This window comes from Takifugu rubripes, chromosome 18 (assembly GCF_901000725.2).
Source record: "Takifugu rubripes chromosome 18, fTakRub1.2, whole genome shotgun sequence".
Taxonomy (NCBI): Eukaryota; Metazoa; Chordata; class Actinopteri; order Tetraodontiformes; family Tetraodontidae; genus Takifugu; species Takifugu rubripes.
Window position 1 is genome coordinate 7,832,615 of NC_042302.1, and position 20,881 is coordinate 7,853,495.

General features: G+C 49.7%; 1 protein-coding gene across 4 annotated transcripts in view; it reads left to right on the forward strand.

Moving 5' to 3' along the window:
* Nucleotides 1-460: 460 nt before the first annotated feature.
* Nucleotides 461-20,881, forward strand: part of cald1a (caldesmon 1a) — a 36,615-nt gene continuing 16,194 nt past the window's right edge. For 2 of the 4 annotated variants that reach the window (XR_003891735.1, XM_029851598.1), the window contains exons 1-2: nt 19,422-19,575; nt 20,094-20,178. Coding sequence is in view for 3 of the 4 variants with exons in the window: in XM_029851598.1 (XP_029707458.1) it covers nt 20,102-20,178 (77 nt within the window). In the remaining variant the exon portion in view is untranslated. Of the gene's footprint in view, nt 634-19,421; nt 19,576-19,658; nt 20,004-20,093; nt 20,179-20,881 lie in introns of those variants that run through there. The other 2 variants (XM_029851599.1, XM_029851600.1) reach the window with 2 other exon arrangements.

A 20,881-nucleotide genomic window follows, 5' to 3' on the forward strand; every position in this document is an offset into this window, starting at 1 on the left:
AGCTCCATTAGCATAGCATCAGCTGCGGGACGTGTCGTCAGGTGTCTTAAATTGTGGTAAATGTGGTTATTACTGGCTTTCAGTGGCCCCACTGCAAGAAATTGGCCATTTATTTTAAATAAAGGTGAAAGAATATTAATGAGATTGGATGAAACCATCACTTGGCATTAAAATAACAGTTTAACCTCTAAAACTGAAAACGAATGTGCAACCAAACCCCCCCAGAACAAGAGGGATTGTGCCTCTTCACAACAACTTCAATTTAGCCTGTTGTCATTTCTCACATTCCAGGGAAAAACACTTGAACTGATCCGCTTTGACGGGAGATTTTCTTCCAGAGGCCTCCAGATGGAAGAGAGGAGCAGAAGCTTCTGCCAGGAGTCGCTATCGGGAGCAGCGCTGACATTTTTCACCCTGAATGTGGGCGCAGCACTGGGCCTTTTTTTTTTTTTTAAAGCGCAGACTGGAGCGGATAACTGTGCGATTATGTCTTAAAGGGAGGGGCCTGAACTGCTATTCACTTTGGTTTTTTATCACTGGGAGTATCGTGGAGCACCCGACTGCAGACCGGCCGCCTCTCCGCTCCGCACACTCGACTCAACAGCGCAACTTCGTCCCAGTTAAGATCCACAGGTAAGCGCACAAAACCCCCCGACGCGCGCTTCCTGGCGCGGCCGCCGCCATCTGACCGCGGCGGGGACAGAGTTCACGACCCCCCGCAACCGACACGACGCGGGTTCTGACAATAGACGGTCAGATTGCGGGTCCGCGCCGTGCGCACGGGCTTCTGCTGCTACTTTTCGGGGACGTGTTTGGCTGCGCGCCGCTCCCCTCTTTTGTGCGCGTTTCCGCGCCAGCGGATCACGAAAGGGGAAGAAAAGTGGCGACCGGGAGAGCGGCTGAAAGTTTTTTTTCCCCTGGGGGTCGAGGAGTGACGCCATCGTGTAAATGCTCACCGCGGGGCGACACAAAGAAAAGAATTTGTCCACCCGAGTAATGCGCGTTCAGTCCTCCAGGGCGGCGAGAGGAGGAGGAGGAGGGGGCGCGCACTCCCCGCTCGGCCAACTCTCATAACTACGAAATAAAGTGACTCAGGAAGTGTGTTGCTTTTCAGTTCCTCCAAAAAAAAAAGTCAAATTATTACAAAACTGCTCGGTCGGGTCTCATTCTGGGTCAGATTCCTCTCAATGTTGTCTGAATTAAAGGCGTCTCGTATGGCACCTCTACCGCCCCCTGGTGGCAGGTTGCAGGGGGAAAGCCAAGCCCCTGCCCCCAGCCTGTATTTGACATTTGGCTTCTGTCTTTGTCCATTTAAAGCGCTCAAAATGTTCCAGCTATGCTAGCAGTCAAGCAATGGTTCTGAGCTCCGGGTTTTACTTGATTAAGCCCTTTAATTGGACTATTGTCTTTGTCTAAGTACACGCGCACGGGAGTGGAATCGGATTAGTGTGCTAATCATGTCCCCTTCGCCAAGATAGGTGGTGACTTATACTCTTTTTTTATTGGTATTGGATCGTTTCCAGGTGACCTATGATGTCACAGACCACAACAATAGTCAATAGCAGCAGGTTAGCCACCCAACGCTAGCATACTTGTCAATCACCCCACGCTTTGGGCAGATCAGCTGCCGTGTTTAGCTGGTTTCCTCTTCCAACTCTCCTCTTAGACCATCCCGTCTCGTCTGTTGATCACTCGCCTCATCTGGCCACGTGGGCTTTCAACACTTTGATGTCAGCCAAGCTAACACGGTAAAGTCCAGTTTTAGTCAGATTATCGCAATAGGTGCCCAGTAAAACTGGCTGCAAATGATGTCACCAGTGGCAGCGAAATCTGTTGATCTTGGCGTCGCTACGGCGCCCCGTCTGCAAAAATGGAAGCATGGCAACTGGGCAGGGGGGCGGAGCTTTGAGCCTTGAGTCTTCAGCCTGTGGAGAAAGTCAGGCGGCGCTGGAATTACCAGCGAAACCGTATCTGATAAGTTGTTTGGATCGTTCGGGAAACATGCAGAGAGAGAGGCCTCCATTCCTTATAAGGGCAAACCCAACCTGGTGACAGGTGATTGGAATCGTTTCTGGAATGCGGCGCATAACGGCCGCGCGGCGCTCTGGTCCCAAACATTCTTTTGTCTGATTATGTGACGCTCCGTGGAAGCCCTGCCAGACCCACAGTGTGTTGTTTTAGTCCTGATTGGCTGGTAAACACAGTTGATTTCATAAAAGCCATCATCAGCACATCTTGCCAGGTTGCCATAGAAACTAAGTCCAGGTTAGTTGGCTTGCTTTTGGAGGTAGTTGTCGGTGGTAGGTTAGCATGGTTGCTTGGAATTTCCCTGTAAGTTAGCAGCAACTCTCCGTGGTGCACAACACTTTATTTTTTTTCTAATTTTCCACAATTGTCTGCTTTTCTGATCACTTCTGATGCCCCTCTCTCTCTCACACACACACACACACACACTCAGACATATTTATACGGCACATACATTTTAGGAAGGTGCGACATGGGTGCAGGCAGATCTGGAGGTAATTGCGCAGCGATAACAGAGGCGAGAGCTCGGGTGGGCAGGATGTAGGGAACGCTGCCATGCATTTCCGGAGTGTTACTGCCGAGTTATTCCGCCTCTCTCCCCCTCTCTCATGCACGTTTGAAATACTTGTGCTAGCTACATTTTCTGGCTTATTGTAGCCGTACCACAGGGGATCCATGTCTGTGTGTATGAAGCTAACGTATATGCAGGGGTTTGGTTGTAGTTTGACCCCAAACACTCACAATCCACCTCGGTATTGAGTTGCAAAGCAAGGCAGTTCTTTTCTAACCGCTACCGAGTTAGCGCAGCCAACCAAGTGGCAAAGTGGATTTAAATAGAATGGAAAATTGGCAATTTTCTCACAAAAGTGATTAGCCTGTCTTAATATGATGCCGCTGGTGCTAAAGTTTTCCAAATGTGGTCCAGTTTCCAGCGATGGAATACCAACGTGTCTGTCCAAATATATATTGTTTCTGCACAGCAGGTGCCAGAGCTATTTTCTGGTTTCTTTCCCTAATGCGCCAGTGAAACTATGTCAAGCATGTTTCCTCTCTCCCCGTCTTTTCCCTTTTTTATGCCCCGGGACGTATCGTTATGCAGATTTGTTTGCTCTAAGAATAGAGTTTGAAATGGAGACGCAGGCCAAACACCCACCAGCAAAATGAGCGGGTTTGCTTTTATCGGCGGCGTCCTTGTCTTCGCCGTCCACCAGAAGCCTCGGATAAAGTTAGCTCTGGTTTTAGGTTCGCGTTTTCCTGGACGGCGGCGGGATACGGTTCAGCTCGTTTGAAGTGATTGGGATTGGCGTACGAGCAAGCGCTCCTGGGACTCGGGCAATGGACCGGAGCCCCGCACCATAGCCGCTCTGTTCCGCCTCGCTTTTGAATTCGATAGCATGTAATTTGAATGAGTCCCGAACCGCTCGCTAAGTGATAGAATATGGTGAGATTGTGGGGGCGGGACGGGCCGATCTGGAGCTGCAAAAGTAGGCCCAGCTCCTTTAGCGGGCACTTAAAGGTCAACAAGTGGCGGCTGAGAATGCCAACGCGGCTTAATTGTTTGTGAAGCCGCGCGAGGCTGCGGCATGAAACTTTAGATGATGTTTGTTGAGGCTGGGGAAAGTATGCAATTAAGAGTCCTGCAGTTAATTGCAGTTAAATAAGAGCTCTGTTCAAGAGAAAAGGCCAGCTGTCGTCACTCGTTACACAAGCAGGCTGACGTGGAAAGCCTTCCATGCGGTCAGTGATACTGGTGTTTGTTAAACGTTAACCAATCCACTGGCAGATTAACCTATCAGTCACCAACCAGAAACCTCCGAGGCTGGGATCACGGGCTTGTTTTGCATCCCCTTTTTGTCCTCCAAACAATTTCCCCAACTCCTGTCTGGTGTGGTCATGTGGGCGTGAAAGAGCCGTGCCTGAATTCCTCCGGGTTTTAGTCACACTCTGGTGGAGAGGGTTTGTTCGAGTCGTTTTCAGACTTTAAAGTCCTATCTCTCCAGCCATGATTGCTTAATGGAAAGCTCCACATGCTGGTGTTGGTTACTGGCATGTTGGTCTGACATCTGCCAGTTGCCTGGTGCCAAGCTTTTACCAAAAGAAATCAAATTTATCCATTTTCCTCGGAAAAAAACCCTCCTGCGTGTCTCAGGGGACCGTGGCCTGCTTAAACTCGTACCACCTCCACTCTTTCTGGTCTACATTTGTGGATGATTAATGGTGCGTGAGTTGGGTCAGCGCCTCTTATGTTATACCCAAAGTGGGTTAATTGAAAGAGTGTATAGTGTTGTTACGGGGGTCGTTTAGCCTTGGGGCTCCTCGTCATCTGATAAAAGCAGTACAGGAAATGTCTCTGTTCGCTGATTGGCCTTGTGTTTTCCTTCACCATCCTCCCAGCGGGACCGCAGACACGCACCACGGCGGCGGACCCGCCCCTACCCCCCAAAACGGCCACTTCAACTCTCCCCTCTCCCAACGACATCTATCCCACCTCCGCTGTAACACTGTCTTCGCTCTGCTCGTCCCCCTTTGTCCCCTGCTCGTCCCCCTTTGTCCCCCCTTCAGCCTCCAGTCTTTCACACTGTTCTTGTAAGCTAAACAAACACGGCTAATCAACAGCCGGTCAAATCACCATTTAATAGAACCCTATTTTAGGGTGATGGGGATTTGAGGGAAGGTGGAGGTAACGTAGCGACGTAAACCTCGGTGGCATGTGTGAAAAATACCACTGAGCGTAAACACATGACCAGTGAGGTCATGTGTTTACACAGTTCGCGGGGTTAACTGCTCAATGAATCGCGCAGGAGAAACCAGGCGGGTCAGTTATAGGCTCGCTGGATTTATGCCTGCGGTTGCAGAGGTGCTGAATCCAGCATGTCAGGCATGAGGGACGGCTCGAGGAGCCCACGCTGGGACCCCGCCGCCGTCAGAGAACTCGTATGTGGTAATGATGGAGGTGAGGTCTTAACTCAGGCACATAAAACCATCGACGTGCCCTTACATGGCTGTTCTTGAGTCAGACTTCTGCTGAAATCCTGTTTCGGTCTTTGGAAGGGCTTCAATGTTCTGAGTGTTGGGATATTTATTTCAAGTCCTGGTTTGAATAGAAAGTTTTATGAGATTCATTGGAAGTTTCGATCGACCAAATGCTGCGAAACGGGCTAGCGCTGCAAGATTTATGCTAGCAGCAGGCTTTGATTTCAACACTGAGAGAGCTCATCACTCTATTTTGTTACATCCCTCCATCCATCTTCTACTTTATCCCGGGGTTGAGGGGGGACGCTGGAAGCTATCCCAGCTTTCTTTTGAGAGAGAGAGGTGGGGTACACCCTGGACTAGTCGCCATCTCATCGCAGGACTAACATATACAGCAGAGACAGGGAATCGTCCACGCTTGCAGGTCAATTTTGAGTCTTTGGACTGTACGAGGACACAAGTGCACCTGGATGGAACCCACACAGACGGCGGAGGAACCTGCAGAATCCACACTGAAAAGACCCTGGGACCTTCTTGCTGCGAGGTGGCTAGCCTCTGCACCGGCTCAGTCTCTAGTGTTCTCAAATGCAAATCCACATGCTGCCATCCAGCGGTCGCATTTGTGTGCCAAACATTCATAAACTGTTATCTTGACTGACAGGAAACAAAACGAGGAAGAAAAATGGTCCAAGTGTTGCTGCAGATGCTGGTCGATAGCGTCAGACGAGCCGGAGTACTTAAACGGAAGCTCGTATTCGGAGTATAAATAATAGATCCCTGCGAGAATGACGTGTCCTCTTATGTTTAGCATCAGACGTCATGTTTATTTATCGCGATGAAGCCTGTTGTCATGTCAATGGAAATGATGAATGATGGATGCCTGGTAGAGCGCACCCAGGACTGTAGTCATCATTTGGACCTAGCTCTATCATACCGTCCACATGTCTCACATAAGTGGTCCACATCCATCTTTCCCACCACCAGTAAGCCAGTCTGGCAGGAGCACAGGCCCGGGTCTGTGTTGGGGGGGGTCAGGAGCGGCGGTAATTGTTTAAGAGCGCCTTTATAGAGTGTACTCTTTGTGCCTCTTAATCAGAAGCATACTTGGACATTTACATACGAGCCTCCGAGGATTGCTCAGGAATGCGTTGCAGGCGAGCGAGGGAGTCGACCGCGGCGGGCCACTCCGCCGTTGGCCTTTCTTTCCACTTCACGTGTCGCTGGTCTCCTGGGACGGGGGTGTGTGTAAATGTGTGCAGGATTGCATCTCATCCGTGGCTCTTACCTGTCAACCTTTATAGATTAGATCTGTATTTGGAGATGCTTTTCAGCGGGCATTCGGTGATTTGTCGGGTTTTGTCTCTGACTGCTCTCGCTGAGGCTTGGCAAGAGGACAAGGAGGGCGAAAAAATATGGCTTTGGAAAACGATTTTAATCAGCCGGTGTTCCGCGGGGACAGAGGCTGGCATAGAGCAGCTCTTTACTTCATCTGAGCTCTGCCAGCGGTGATTGGGAGAAACACTCAGTCAGGTTTTTATTGAATGACCCCGGCTCCGGACCGGAGGGGCTTAGCTTTACTAGAGCCGCCGAGGTGACAGCCAAATGGTACTTATTAAACTCGGGGATGATTCATAAAAGCCCTACTGCAGTTTAACCTTGTTGGAGGCTTACGGATCGGCCTTAATATCCAGCCCAGCTATATTTTTTTCCACGGCCCAGCTACACGTGTGTGTGATTAACTTCTGATCAGACGGCGGAGCTCGCGGATTTCTGAGGTACGAGCAGATGAAAACAATTATTTTACATAGACGGACAGTTCGGTCATCTCTGTCTAGGTTGCAGCTCGGTGTTGGCTGATTGGCTGAGATCAAAGCCTTCTTAGAGACGTGCATTAGCAGTGAGGCAGCAGTCTTGGTTACCGCCCCCCCCCCGCTTATTTAGCTAGTACACAGTGCTCTACGCAAATTGAGCGTGGCGTCTAATGGAGTGTCGGCACGGATTAATTATGCGCCATATTTAGACTAATGGAACCTTCTCCTTTGATTCATGGTGGCAAGTGACAGGAAGAGGCTGAAATATATGAAGAGCTTTATATTAAAACATCCGGTATCAAAAGGAAGAATTCTGAGAACATAATGAATAGAGCCGAAATCCCCCTCTGCTGGAAGACCGCAGTAACGGAATTAACCTGTTAGCATTTGCCTGACGACCAAGTGCGATATGACCCAGGCAAGGTGTCACCCTGGGTCCAGGTCGGGGCTCAAGTCAAGAAATCAACAATTAACATTCACAGGTACTTTTTGTACCTGTGTAAGAAAACTATTACTGGTCGTCAAATATGGTCTTTCTTTCCTTTTCTCAAGGTTCTGGAAAATGTCTTCAAATCGGGCTGATGATGTATGGGGGGGGCACTATGACAAGCCTTCGGATTCTTTTCAACTCATTTAAGATTCGTCAATTTGTTTTCAGCCCGTGTCCTCCAGCCAACTTGTTGTCAGAGATGCTAAAAAAGACCTGCTGGATCTGTGCACCTAGCGTAGCTTCTTTTGCTCCATTTTCCAAATGATTGTGTTCCACCACTCCACATTTTTCAGCACACAGTGCCCCCCCCCCCCCACCCCCAACATCCCTCACGGATTCCAGGGAATCTGAAAACCCACCCACGAGGTTTAGGAAGGTTAACTCCCTAATTCATTTGAATGGAAACACCTTGTTGCTTTTCAAATTCCCGGGTAAATGATAAAAGTTCCTGCTGCGGAAAACAGGCTATTGATTGGTTGTGAATCCAGGATGGGGATTTGGTCAGGAAAACATCCTTGACAACATGTCTCTGAGGGTCATCAGTGGAGTTAAGCCCCTCTACCAGCCCCTCTACCTCTACCATGGGGGTCCTGGTAGAGAATTTAGCTAAAATTGCTGTGATTTACAGGTTCTATTTTGATCCTGGATAGAGGTGGGCTGGTCTCTTTTGGCTTTTCCAATGTACAATTCTTCACATATACAGACGCTGGTTAGGGTAGAATTACTTGTTGGCAGCAACTGTGGTTTAGATCAAATAAAAAAAAATCCATCGGTGCGTACAGTAGGAGGGGTATCTTACCTCAGCTCGTCTCATTAAACCTGACTTAATGAGAAAGTAAACACCCAGACTCTCTCCCTCCAACAATGGCCTCTTGTAATCAGAATGACCGAGCCTGGCTCGGGTCCTGGCAGATTTTTGAATCAAGCGCTGAGCCTCGCGGTGCCACTCACGTCTGTGGCAGCCACCTGGGAGACCACCTTGGAAAATAGGCCCCTATTAGTTCAGGTTAGACTTAATGACCAGTAATGTTACACCGGCCAAGCCAAACTGTGTGGAAGGGCTCCGGGCAGGGCGAAATGAAATACCAGTCAGTCAAGCTCCAAACATAAACACGAGGTGGGTGGTGGGTAGGGGTGAGTAAGTATGTAGCTGGTGCATATCTGTGTGTATGGGGGGGTCAGACATGTATCCATGTATTGTGGAGCAGAGGTGGCCCAGGGGGAGGTGCAAGGAACTGGGGTTTTCTTCCCATTTCGCTCCACCACTTTACAAACCAAATCTCATTTACAGTTTTGCCATCAGCAGCTAAAGGTCCCGAGCAACCGTGGTAGCTAAGAGCACCGCTCAATTATTTACAATTTCATGGTTGTCTGAGATGTGTGTTAGCCTAATAAATTTAGCAATTAGCCAGCTTAAGTACCACCCATATTCTAACCACTAAAGCGGAATTTTACCCTCAATTTGGTGGTAAATGCCAAATCATACTAAAAGGTTTTTAGTGACAAGTCCGACAGTGGTCTGAAATTATCGCACGCATCAAAAATACGAATCCACACCAATTTAAATGCTAGCATATGAGCCTAACAGCTGCAAAGCTCTGATTCCTGAAGCAAAAATGGACCAAGATGGGGGGAGAGAGGGCACATTGTTATGTCTCATGAAGCTCTGAGGTTTCCTGCCAGGGGATTGAGTCAGCGGGGGGCAACTGTTCAGATGGGCAGTGTCAATAAAACAATAGCTGCTCGGCCACATATCCCAGCTGCTGTTGCTGATCTTTGGTCAGTTTGCTCCTCGACAGGCAGAAACTCTGTACAAATACGCCCACGCAGAGTAGAGAGTAAAGTATACAGTCACACTCGTACATAGCCCAGATTAAAGACCACGGCTGGGGAGGGAGGGCTGCAGCCATCGTCTTCCAAGCTGACTGTGTCGAGAAAAAATGATCTGTGAGTTAGTCAGAGTGTTTAGTCAAAATAGTGCTGATCCGTCTGCGCAGCATCCTAACTATTAATCAGCGCAGACAGATGGAGGCTCCTTCGCTCGTTTTCCAAAGCTACATGATACTTACGTGCCTTCATTCCGGCAGCGGTTTAACACTTTTGTAAGCATTACTTTAAAATTCACGCATGAGACGAATCGGTAAAATTAGCATTGAGCCCACTTATTATCTCTGTTTTTGGCTGTTTCGCATCACTGGCCGCTGCAGCCGCCACCTGCTTTTAGTAAAAATCTGTAATAAACACCATCCGGATACCTCCAGCAACAAAAGGTAAAGAGACGTGAGTGATTAGCAGCTAATGAGTCCGACGTTTCCCTCTGGAAATGGTGGAGACCCCAAATGGAAAGGAGATTGCATATTGATAGATGTCCAAAAAAAACCCTCCCAGCAGAGATTTGTGTTTTTTTGCACGTGGTTGCGAGCAGCCAGCTGTTTGCTAAGATGTGCGTAATGAACTGAAATTGCGTGCGCTAGCTTGACTCATTGAAGTGCACGGGAACTCAGAATTGTAAAAGTTTGACAGACTCTGTTGATTGGTCGTACATTGTCATGGGAGACGTGGCCTGATCCCCTGCTGCCTCGACGATAAGGGGGCGGAGCCTCTGTGTGGACACGTGTGGGGGAAAAAAGATACAAGAATTCCTGTAAATGCAGACTTTGAACATGTGGCTGGTGAAAAGTTTGATAGAAATTTTTATTTAGATTATCTCTCAAGCACTTTTAGCCTGCTCTTGACAACTGTGTATCACACCAGTGATGCAAAGCCTTTCTGTTTTTAATCTTCCTTCCGTTTCTATCTTTCACACGTCTCTGCGGTGTGAACCGAGCGGGGAAGAGTGCAGGCGGTGTAACTTAAGCCCCTCCAAAACCTTGAAAGCACCACTTCTTGCTCACTGTCACGGGCGCAGACACCCATTTATCATCCGTCTGCCGAGTATCGAGCAGAAAAATCTTCTCCACGCCAGCCGCGAGTAGCGCCAGCACGTCCGTGGTTAGATAGCTTGGCCCCGTGTCAACCCACTGAGAGGGTGTCAGTGGTGCGTGAACACTGTGGTGGTGGTGGGGGGGGGTCATAGCTTTATAATAAACATCCCTGCCTGTTTGTGGCTCTTTGTTATCATTCTTTTTCCCCTTACTTGTGTTTTCCTGAAGAAATAGTCCGACCCCCCTTCTCCCCCAAGTCAGACGGAACTCCGCCTCCTCACATACGCTGTGAGTAATAGACCCTCTCGCTCAGGTCATCTCGTTCAGCCCCCACACGCAGACTACCCGCTCCTTAATCTCCTCCTATCTCTCTCCAGGAATGCAGCCCCCTTATTTTGAAAAATACCTTGTCATGTAATACCCTTGAAAAGCCTCGCAGTGCACTCGAACGAGGGGGAGGGGGGGTGGCACTCGGCTTCGTGATTTACTGATCCGTGAGCTAAAACAAGGCAGGGAAGATTGCAATTGATGACATTTTGGAGTTAATCAAATAAATATGGGCGTTTTTTCTTTTTTGCGTGGGTTTCTGTGATGCATGCGTCGGAAAAGGCGAACTGGCGTCGGGGTTCGCGCCGAGCCGTCATGCTATCAACAGGCGCTCGGTATGTGGGGGCATTGCATCATGCTTTCGAAGCCTCACGCTGACCTCATGTATGCGTCCATGTAGGGTAAGATGGGAAGTAGTCCGCCGGTGTTTTGAGTCAGGCACATAAATCTTCCGCCATTTATGTTTTTCTTTATCTCCGTTTTCGCCGCAGAGCCATTTCTCGCCGCCCAACATCCACCAGAGGCATAACTTTAGGAAGGAAGCCCGTTTTGGGGAACTTTTCAGGGGCTCCATTTTCAGGGAAACGCGTCGGGAGTGTCTAGATCTTTATGAGACGTACGTCTCTGTGTTCTCCACCGCGGCGGCTAGCGCTAATCGCTTACAGGACTTTTCATCTTGCGCCGTTTGTCACTGATGCTTTTTGAAGCCATCGTTCTTCTGTTTTATCCCGTCTTGTCCGCCGGAGCAGGAGCAGCCCCGAGCCCCAAAACCCACAATATATCAGTGGCCTGGTTCCACGCGTCACCCTGGATAGAGCACCAGGACCAGATTAATGTCCTGTTGAGGAGGCGCAGACTCCTGCCTGAAGCTCATTTACTCCGACAGAAGGCAGGTGTCAAGACGGGCCGTCCCCAAGCAACGAGACGAAGCTGTTTTTCTCTCGGAAATGGACACGGGAGAACAATGAGGAGGAGAGTCATGACGAGTCACATGTCCTGCCGTCTGAAGGACTATTTGTTTGCTAGAACGAGCTGAAATTCAATTACCGTCGGAGCAGGAGGTTTCCGTGACCACTAAGTGACCTAATAAAATTGCTTTTTTCGATGCATGGAGATCGTTATCGCCTCAGTGATCAACGCCCCCCTCCTTTCTGTCGTTATTTATTCGGGATCCTGTTTAATAGACATAGAAGACGTCACGGTGCAGCTCAAGGTGCAGATAAACTTGCCAATTTTTGCTCCGCCGCATTCATCATTACTGGCTTGTTATGACAGGAAAATAATGTGGAAAAATGGAATCTGTTTAGTGATCCGATGTGGTTCGCTCGACGCGATAATAGCGTGGTTAGCAGTCGCAGGTTGTGACATGAGATTTACCCCTGAGTGACAGACAAGAGGTCTTTAATATGTCCTGTCAAGAGCATGAATCCATATTTATTGAGGTTATCTGGCGTTGTTGAAAATATCTGATGCTGCTGCCTCAGAGCGGCGAAGGAAGAACCTTCCTGGTGGGAAAGAAGCGCTCACTTTGTTCCTACGTTGTTTATTGCTTAGCGGCAGGACAAAAGATGTAAAAATAAAAGAGTGCTACTGTAACACTGTCCTGAAGGAAGAGCTGCCATTTTAAATTGACAGCATTCGAGCCCAAAACAAGGAATCCGGTCCTGGGCGCCGACTGCCAGCCCTCTCATACGCACAGCCTAATGCCTGGAAGTGGCTTTAACTTGAATATTGTCTTTGTCCCAAGATACGTGCGCAGGAGTGGAATTGGTTTATTGTTGAAGTCAAGGTGTCTCCACGAGGACAGGTGGTGACTTGCACCTATTTAGCTTGTTAGCATTGGCTCATTTGCGGTTGAGCTCAACAAATGATCGAGTTAACAACTGGCATGAAGTTTGTCTTTGTAACCGGTCAAAGCTCCTTTCTTTCTGAAGAATCGTACCCCCGGGTCAGGATTTGGCACTGAGCTATAGAGCGAAACATCTTATCCTGTCTGTACAAATACAGGAGTAGATCGACCTTCGATCGCTCTGTCAGTGTTTGCTCGACTTTTACATCTTCAGCATGTGAACATGCCTCCTCAGGTTTGAGATACCTGGATGTTTAATTTCCCTGAAACATTGCGTAAGTATTTCTTCACAGTATTTCTTCATAGGTGAAGGCTAGCTGCCTTCACCTATGAAGTTTTGCAAATCTAATCAGAGCTATGACAGTGGACAAGGACTATCGCGTGTCTGTGCATGCCAAGATAAACCAAAGAGATTATCCTAAATGAAGATTGGGACACCACTTCCTGTCTTTGCACATAAATAGAACTTCCTCTTTCAAGTTCTGTTCCTTAAAAAAGTTGTTTGAAGGTTACATTTTTAAAAAATATAGGCATGCTTGACATGTTAATGCTTAATGGTTGAAACACTAATTGTGTGGTTGTACAGTAACCAATCTGTAGGGGGCAGTAAAGGTTTGGTTTTTACCTTCAGGGGCTAGTGTAGCGTGTGCCGGCCGCATCGCTAACCTCCATAGTCCGTTTTTAAATCACCGCGTGGACGTGTTGTGGTGGACAGAGACCCAAACACATCTGCTTTATTGTTCTGAACCTGCCGACGTATTTTTCCTCCCGTGCCAGCAGTTTTAGTCACGCACGAGTCAGAAAATGTCCCGTTCCATTTCAGACGTTGCTGTGAAGCAACATTAGCAAACCGCCTGCCGGAGAACGTCGGTGGGGGCAGATAAACAAACCGTTTCTGACCGTTTGAGACGGATGCTTTTTCTCCAAGAGGAATGTTCCCTTCCGGAGGGGGGGGGGGGGTTGCTGACAGTGAAATTGAAGAAAGCTTTTTGTGTATGTTTAAAAATGAAATGTCAGTGAAAGGATTCATGCACCTTTGGAGGGTGTGTGTGTGTGTGTGTTCCCCCTTGTATTTGCTACATATTGAATACCAAAGTTTAGGTTTGGGTTAGGGGATCTTGATGAGGCCCCCAGGGTTAGGGCACAATCTCGATGAATATCCCCACAAATATAGGAAGACGAGTGTGTGTGTGTGTGTGTGTGTGTTACGGCTGGTCAGATATTGCCATCGCTCAGCCCGTGTTCAGAACGAGCCAGCTCTGTGGCCCCTGTGCAGCCGTGTCAGGGCTCTATCTCGCTGTGCACGCCGCCTGCATGAAAAAAAAAACCTTCCCTTTTTTTCTTCCTTTTTCCCAGTTTGGTTACGGGAAAAGGCAGCATTTTTCCTTCCATATTTGGTCATAAAGAGCAGCACCAGTCAGCAGTAGCCTTTTGATTCTGTTTTGTGTGGGATATGTGCTTTTCTCTGAGCACAGAAAATGAAAGTGGACCTTTTAAATTGGCCCCTGATGCGATCTCAGGAGGAAGTCGCGTTTTCTAACAGTATTATTTATGAATCGGGCAACAAGGCTCCGACTTGGAGACGCAAATGCCCACTTAAAGCATTGAAATGAATTTTATAGCCCCTCTTTTTCAGCCAAGTGCCACATATTTTATTCAGAAAGTTGCTTCGGCAGGTTAGAGAAGCGCGGGAGGTTCAGGGACCAACCGAAGCCGTAGGTTTAAACGGATTTCCCCAAACCGGAGAACAGAAAATGAAATGTTTGCAGTTTGAATCGCGTCTCCGCCGGCGCCGTTGAAACCCGCGACACCCAGACGGAGGATTTAACACAGATTTGGGGTCACATCTTCCTTCTGGTCACAGGTTGTGATGAAGAGGGTCTCAAATGAGGGGATGTATTCACAGAACAGCGAGTCAGAGGCCAAATGTGGGAAGGGTTGGCTCCGGTTATCTCGCCGGCGGCGGAAAATAAAGCACAGGCTCCGAGAATGCGCTTGTTTTTAGGTTATCGGGGCGACATCGCAGCTCGAACGACACGCAACGTCTCTCCAGAAGGGATTTTGAAGGCACTTTGAAGGCTAATTAAATCAAAGGAAGAGCGACGGCGTCGTGCTGGGAAGGATTATTCCAGCTTCCGTGTTGTTTCAGCGGCTTTTGGCATCAGCAGACGTGGAGACGGAGCTCCAATTAAGTGTGATAAGGCAGCAGAATGGTCAACAATCCACATTATCTCCACCACTGTAGATGGAAAATTCTCCAAAAGCTGAAACGAGTCGACCTTAATGACTTTCTTGAAGGTCAGCCTGTTCTTCAGATCTATTTCCTGCGCACATTCTGGTGATCTGGAGACAATATTTGGGGACATATTTGTGAGCTGTCGCCAGGTTTACGTCCTTTGCCTTCAGCTCAACTGGTGATATTTTTGAATGGACTCAAAGGTCGGCGGAGCCTCGTGCAGCCTGCTCACAACCCCGTGAAATATCCTGCGCCCGTGGTATTCCATTGATGCCCCCCCGGCCGCGGGCGTGAGCCGATAACCTCGCTCACAGATCCTGGGCTCTTCTCTGGGAATGCGGGAGTCACCAAACAGCAATTAAATCTCTGCGTGATGCTAACGAGGACACGCCCTCCACCCCTCTACTGACAGCGTTAGCCACCCCGCTAGCTCTCTCTTCGCGGCTCGGTAGCATTTCGCCTCGTCCAAAACCACGTTTGCAAAAATTTGTTTTTGGAGTAGCTGGAGTGCGAGTGGAAAGCAGATGGTTTTGAGATCGCGCTGGGGTCCGGAGCGCTCGGCCCCCTCGCACGCCGCGTTGCCTGGAGTCTAAAAATCGCATCACAACAGAAACCGCTCGGTCGACTCAGAAACTTGGCCGCCATCTTAAATTAAAGGCTAGGATTGAAATGGTAGCCAGCGAACACAGAGCTCCCCCGTAGCAACAGACGTAACCTGCAGCTGTCAAGTCTCAGGAGAAACTTTTGGGTTGTTTTTAGCCGTTACGATCAATTCTGGGAGAAACCGAAAATGATGAAATCAAAAGCGTCTCAAGGAGGTGTTTTTTCGCTCCGAGTGGGCGGGGAGTGTTAGATTGCCTCTCAAACGTGGTAAAGAAGCTTCTTTTTTACGTCATTTCTGCTCACGACAGGGTGAAAATGTTCCCATCAGCTTTAATTTGAAAGCAACATTCGGGGGGGTTATGATCCCGAAAAGGTGAATTTATGAACGCTCATGCATCCGCCACCGCTCAGCGTCCCGGGACCGTAAACGTGCTGCTGGCTGGGCTTAATGCGTCCCATAACGGCGAGGACCACAACCGCAAGGCCGGCTTTCCAAATCAAGGCACCCGCCCGGAGACGGTGATGGATATCGCACATGGACGCTCGTTTCACCGTAAACACGCGAGCTGTTAGCGGCCGCCCGCACGGTGGGAATGTACTTCCTGTTCACATCTGCCGACACTTTAAACACACAGCCTGCATTTACAAATAAGTCTTGTATGTTAAATAGTGTTCAGTCTGACACACACACGCACACACGTCTCAGGAGGCTCCTTAAGCCTGAATAAAACGTTTCTCCACTCAAACTGTCCCCAGAGCCTGAAACACAACAGCTGTAAGTAGACATTACCTACAGGAATGTCTCTCTTACTCTGCAGGAATATACCGGTTTAATAAAATATTCATAAAATGATTAAATGATATAACCTTCAGTACATGAGGCGGTTTGCCGCTCCCGCCTCATTTCCACGTGCGTTTTCTCTTCTGACTCATTAGTGTCAAATATCTTCAACGACCTGTGATGTAGCCAGTTGGAGTAAAACTCTCCTATTTTGGCACAACAGCATCGTAAAAGTCACCGATGCCCGCCGCCTTGCTAGCGCAGTTAGCCGCGGCGGGCCGCGAGATGCGCTACGTCAGCTGGATTCCGACAACTAGCTGCCAACGGATGCTAATTGCGCGGAGTGTGAGGAGTGAGGTCAGCGCGTAACAAGATGCAAATGCAGTTAACCTTCCAAAAAAGTCAGCAGAATAGCTTTTAAGCTAAAGTAGCAGCGCAGCCAAGCCGGTTTTATGGCGGCGGGGGGGGTTTTGTGTTGCGCCAGAGCCTCCGCGGTGCGCAGCCAAGAAATCCAGCACCTCAATAAAAGCATCATTTGTCAGAATTTAAAAACCGTTGAAGATTCATCCCCTCGGATGTTCGCCTGGGGAGCGCGTTCTCCATAAAGTCGGAGTGAGGAAATCCTGGCGAAAACTCTGGCGTTCTCGGGGACGTGTCCGCAACCATCTCGCGGCGATATTATGGGATGACTCACGAGCACCTGGACGACACGCGTCGTGGAGCTGGCGGCTGGGCGGAGGCCCGATGGCGAGCGGCGGTGCTTCGTGCCGGCGTTCCCCCACATTCCAGACGGTTGGAATATCTGGACACCTGCAGAGCTGCTGCTCCGGAGCTGCGGGACATTTACCTGCTTATCTGCGCTCCAACTGTCGGGTTCTTCGATCCTCCTGCTCCCTGGATGTCTCGCATTCCTGGAGAAGCGGCCTGACTTCGCTAAATGAAATAGCACATCGGAGGAAAAGGCCTGTCATTATTGACATTTTTGTCTTATCAGCCAGGATTCAGATGCATCCTTGTTCTCATGGTTCCTATGAGCTCCTGCCACCTTATCGGTTCCTCCGGAGGAAACGTTGCTTGGTTGAGGCTCATTTTTAGCCCGTTTTCACTCTCACTTTCAGGGTTTTGGTAATTTTAGCCTTAAGAATCAGGCTGCTGGGTGGATTTTTGGTGAACTAGAAGCCTGACCCCAGCTGAACCTACAAATGCATCCTGGCTACGTCCCTGATGTGAAGCTCTTCTGGTCCAGGTTAAGATTCTGTTCTTGGATCAGTTTGTGTGATTTCCTCACAACTCCTAAAGTCCTGTGTGGCTCAGGCTAAAGTCTTGTAGCAACAGCATCATCTTATTGACCTGAGCCGTGTGTGACTTTTCCCACCCTGCACACACAGGCGCTAACACACATCGTCTTCTATTTACCGACCTCACAGCCGATTTCGATCCCTCGACCCGGCGCAGTTTACCTTCGCCTCCACTTCCTTTTGTTCGACAAACGAAAACCAGCCGGCGTTCACGCGCCGAAAGAAGCGAGGGGAGTTTTTCCTCCCTGACTGGCGTGTGGATGAGGAAAATGCGCTAAAATCAAAGGCTAAACAGGGACATTCCTCGCATAACTCCGTGACCATAAGGCAGAGATTAACGGGTTGGGCTAAAGCTAGCGTGGGGATCGCTGCTCCGAGTATCGCGGCACTAAATCACACCAAAACGCATCAGCCCTCGAATCATCCGGCCAAATCCAGAAATAGCTGTGCCGCCAGCCTCCCAGAACGCTTTTCCAAGGGCCCCGGCCGACCGGGCTCCGTTGTTTCGCCGCTTTCTAACTTCAGGAGAAGATTGACGCATCAGGAGGCGGCGTTATCGGCGTTGTCGGGATGATATCAACTTGGCTTTTAAGGCTGTTTAAAATGCCGGCGCTCCGACTCCGGCTGCTGCGCCAGGATCCCGGCAGGCTCCACAGGTCGTAATTTGACTGGTAAATATGTCATTATGACTGTCGGGGGAGGAGGAGAGGACCGAGGGAGGTGGGATGGATGCCGGTTCTGGAGGTATGTGGTGGGAGAAGTGGACCTTGTGGGGAGGCAGCGGCGGGTCAAAGACTCGCGGAGTTCCCCCTGGACCGGCGTGCGGCCGCTTCCCGCCCTCAAGCCGGCACCCATGATCCAGACCGATCTAGGCTGAAGTCACGCTAAGCTCACGTATGTACGAACGCGCCGGCCTGTTTATGCAAATGGAGCGGAGCTCATTTTCCCTCGAAAGGATCCGGCGGTCGTCCCGGCTCCATAAATCACGCAGCAATCGCTGCGAATGCGCGCCGCCGCAGCTCGCCTTACTAATAACTTTGTCTCCCTCGGCGTCTCTGGTTTTAGGAAGTATGTGATTAAGCTGGTGATGTTTGGAGGCCTTGTCAGCTTTAGTTATTGCCCTCGTTTCGTCTTAATTACGGCCGCCCCTCCCCCGCCCACCGCACGGACGACAGCATGACAGTAAACATGCGTCTTGACACCGAACGCGGAATTTAAAATATGTCTGGGGTGTCACGGAGGGGGGGGGGCGGGGGTCTGTTTACCGTCCTGTGTTGCAGGCGGTGGAGGTGAAGGTCGGGCCGATCACGTGGAGTCCCGTGTGTGTTGGCTGGGCCGAGGACGGAGCCAGAAATTATAGATGTTGGAATGACGTCGCTGTCAGCTTACGCATAACATCCGCCTTTATCTCAACACACCCTCATCTCATGTTTCGCTAAGGATAAAAAGTTTGGGGCGGGTCTCTGGGGGTGGGGCATCGACAGTTTAGCATTAGGTAGCATCGGGAAAAAGCTAATCATCCGAACGAGTCAACGGTGTCTATGTTTAGCTGTTGTTTAAAGTTCCGACTAAATGTTTGTAGCCTACCATGTGACATTTGAAAAGCTCATACCGCCGCAGCGGCGGTCATGTTTGTAGTCCTATCCTATCCAGGTGAATGATACCAACATTCTATGGACTACAACAGGGAACTAATACAGGATGCTAGCATGGACAGGGCAGGATAGGCTAATGATAGCACCGCTTATCACTTTATGAAGTCTCCAGTGCGTCAGCAAGTCAGCTAATTGTGACCTGGACTGTGTGATGAAAAGCCCGAATCTGGTCGTTTCATTGTGTTATACCCCAGAAACATGTGTGTCAGTTAGCATGCTCCTCCGTGTTGGCAGGGAGTCCCAGCCAAAAGCTACAGGTTAGCATGTTCACTCTGAAAATAGGGCAGAAGGCGCTGTGGTGATGGCGGGCAGCTGGGCTCCGGGGCAGAGTCGCGTCCTGGAGGGCAATTTAGCCGAGCGGTTACATGGAGGTAAACGACACGGGAAAAGTAGCGGAGATAGCAAAGAGAGAGGGAGGGATGTCTGAGGGACAGAGGAAGGGAGGTCTCCGAGGAACGGAGGGAGGGACGGCTCTCGGGGAGTGGAAGGAACAGACATTTGCCTTCTGCCAGAGTCTGGACCGTGGAGGGGCAGAGGTGTCTGCTGGGGGAGGCATTATGAGAAGCTGCCGCAGGGCGGAAAGAAACAACAAGCTAATCTAAGGTACGACTGAGTTCTCCCTCCGTTCCTTCACGTTCGTCCGGTGTTTAAACTGTATTTGTTGCCTCCACGCGCTGTTGTTTGACGTTCAAGTCCTTGTAGATGAGTGATAGGAGGCTCCGCTCCTCCTGGGTGGTCCTCGGTGCTCAGCCAGTCACATAACCCAGAGGGGGTATTTTTAGCCAGCGTTGCTCTTCGCTGACTGGCTCCACATCCTGTGTTGTCTTTGTCTTTTTCCATTTTCCGCCTCATCTGTGTATTTTGAACAAAATGTGGGGGAATAAATCCGTCGCCACGGTAACAAACCCCGACGCTGCCTGGGGAATGATGACCCGAGGTGTTCGCCTCCTCGCTGTATACGTCTTGGGATCCATCCCAGGATGTGTGTTCCCCGTCCAGGGTGCATTCCTGGTCTGGAGGCCCCTTTTGAGGTCACGGATACACTTTGACATGCTGAAAGTTTGGAAGAGATCCCCTGTAAACATAGCTAAGGCTAGCCTGACGACGATGTCTTCGTTTAGGCACCATCATGGAGGAAATGGACTTCGAGCGGCGCCGGGAGCTGAGGAGGCAGAAGCGGGAGGAGATGCGCCTGGAGGCTGAACGGTAAGAGCTTTTGACGTTAGCATTTGTAGCCGGTTATCACTCAAGGCAAACAAAAAAAAAAAAAACACGTCCGTTAGCAAAGGTGGGCGCTAGCTTTCACAGCGTCTCCCTCCTTTAAGCCGCCTTCAGAAGGTATTGCTCAGCAGATGTTGGCCACACAAGTTGGAAAAATAAAAGCCCGATAAGACATCCAATAATGACCACAATGACCTTAAGGTGGGAGGGAGCGTTCAGCGGCATCGATGGCCTCCCTCGCTCCCTTCAGTTTTTCCACCCAGATGTTCCTTTGCAAACCCTCTTTGATTCCCCCTGAAAAAAAAAAGCTTCCGCCAATTGATCGGGAGTTAGCGATCGCTAATAGCAGCGGAGGGGATTTATTGGGTGCTCGATACCGAGCACCGAGGAGTGCGCGTCGCACAAAAGCACCTTCGCCTCTGCTGCTCCCGTCCAATTAAGGAAAGGCCGATGTGGATGCAGATAGCGGCCAAGGTCGCGTCCCTGCGGGATGTAGTTTTGGCGAGTTTTGTCCGAGCTGCTAACTCGCTCGCGGGAGAAAAAAACACGCTGATGCTTCCCTCCGATAAGGTCTTACTCTAATGCTAATGGTAGCTAAGGTGGTAGCGGTTGAATCGCCATCTGATTAAAAAAGTGGCTCGTTCGGCTTGTTAGTGCAGAGCCATTTTCATTTGACCCTTGGCCCCCA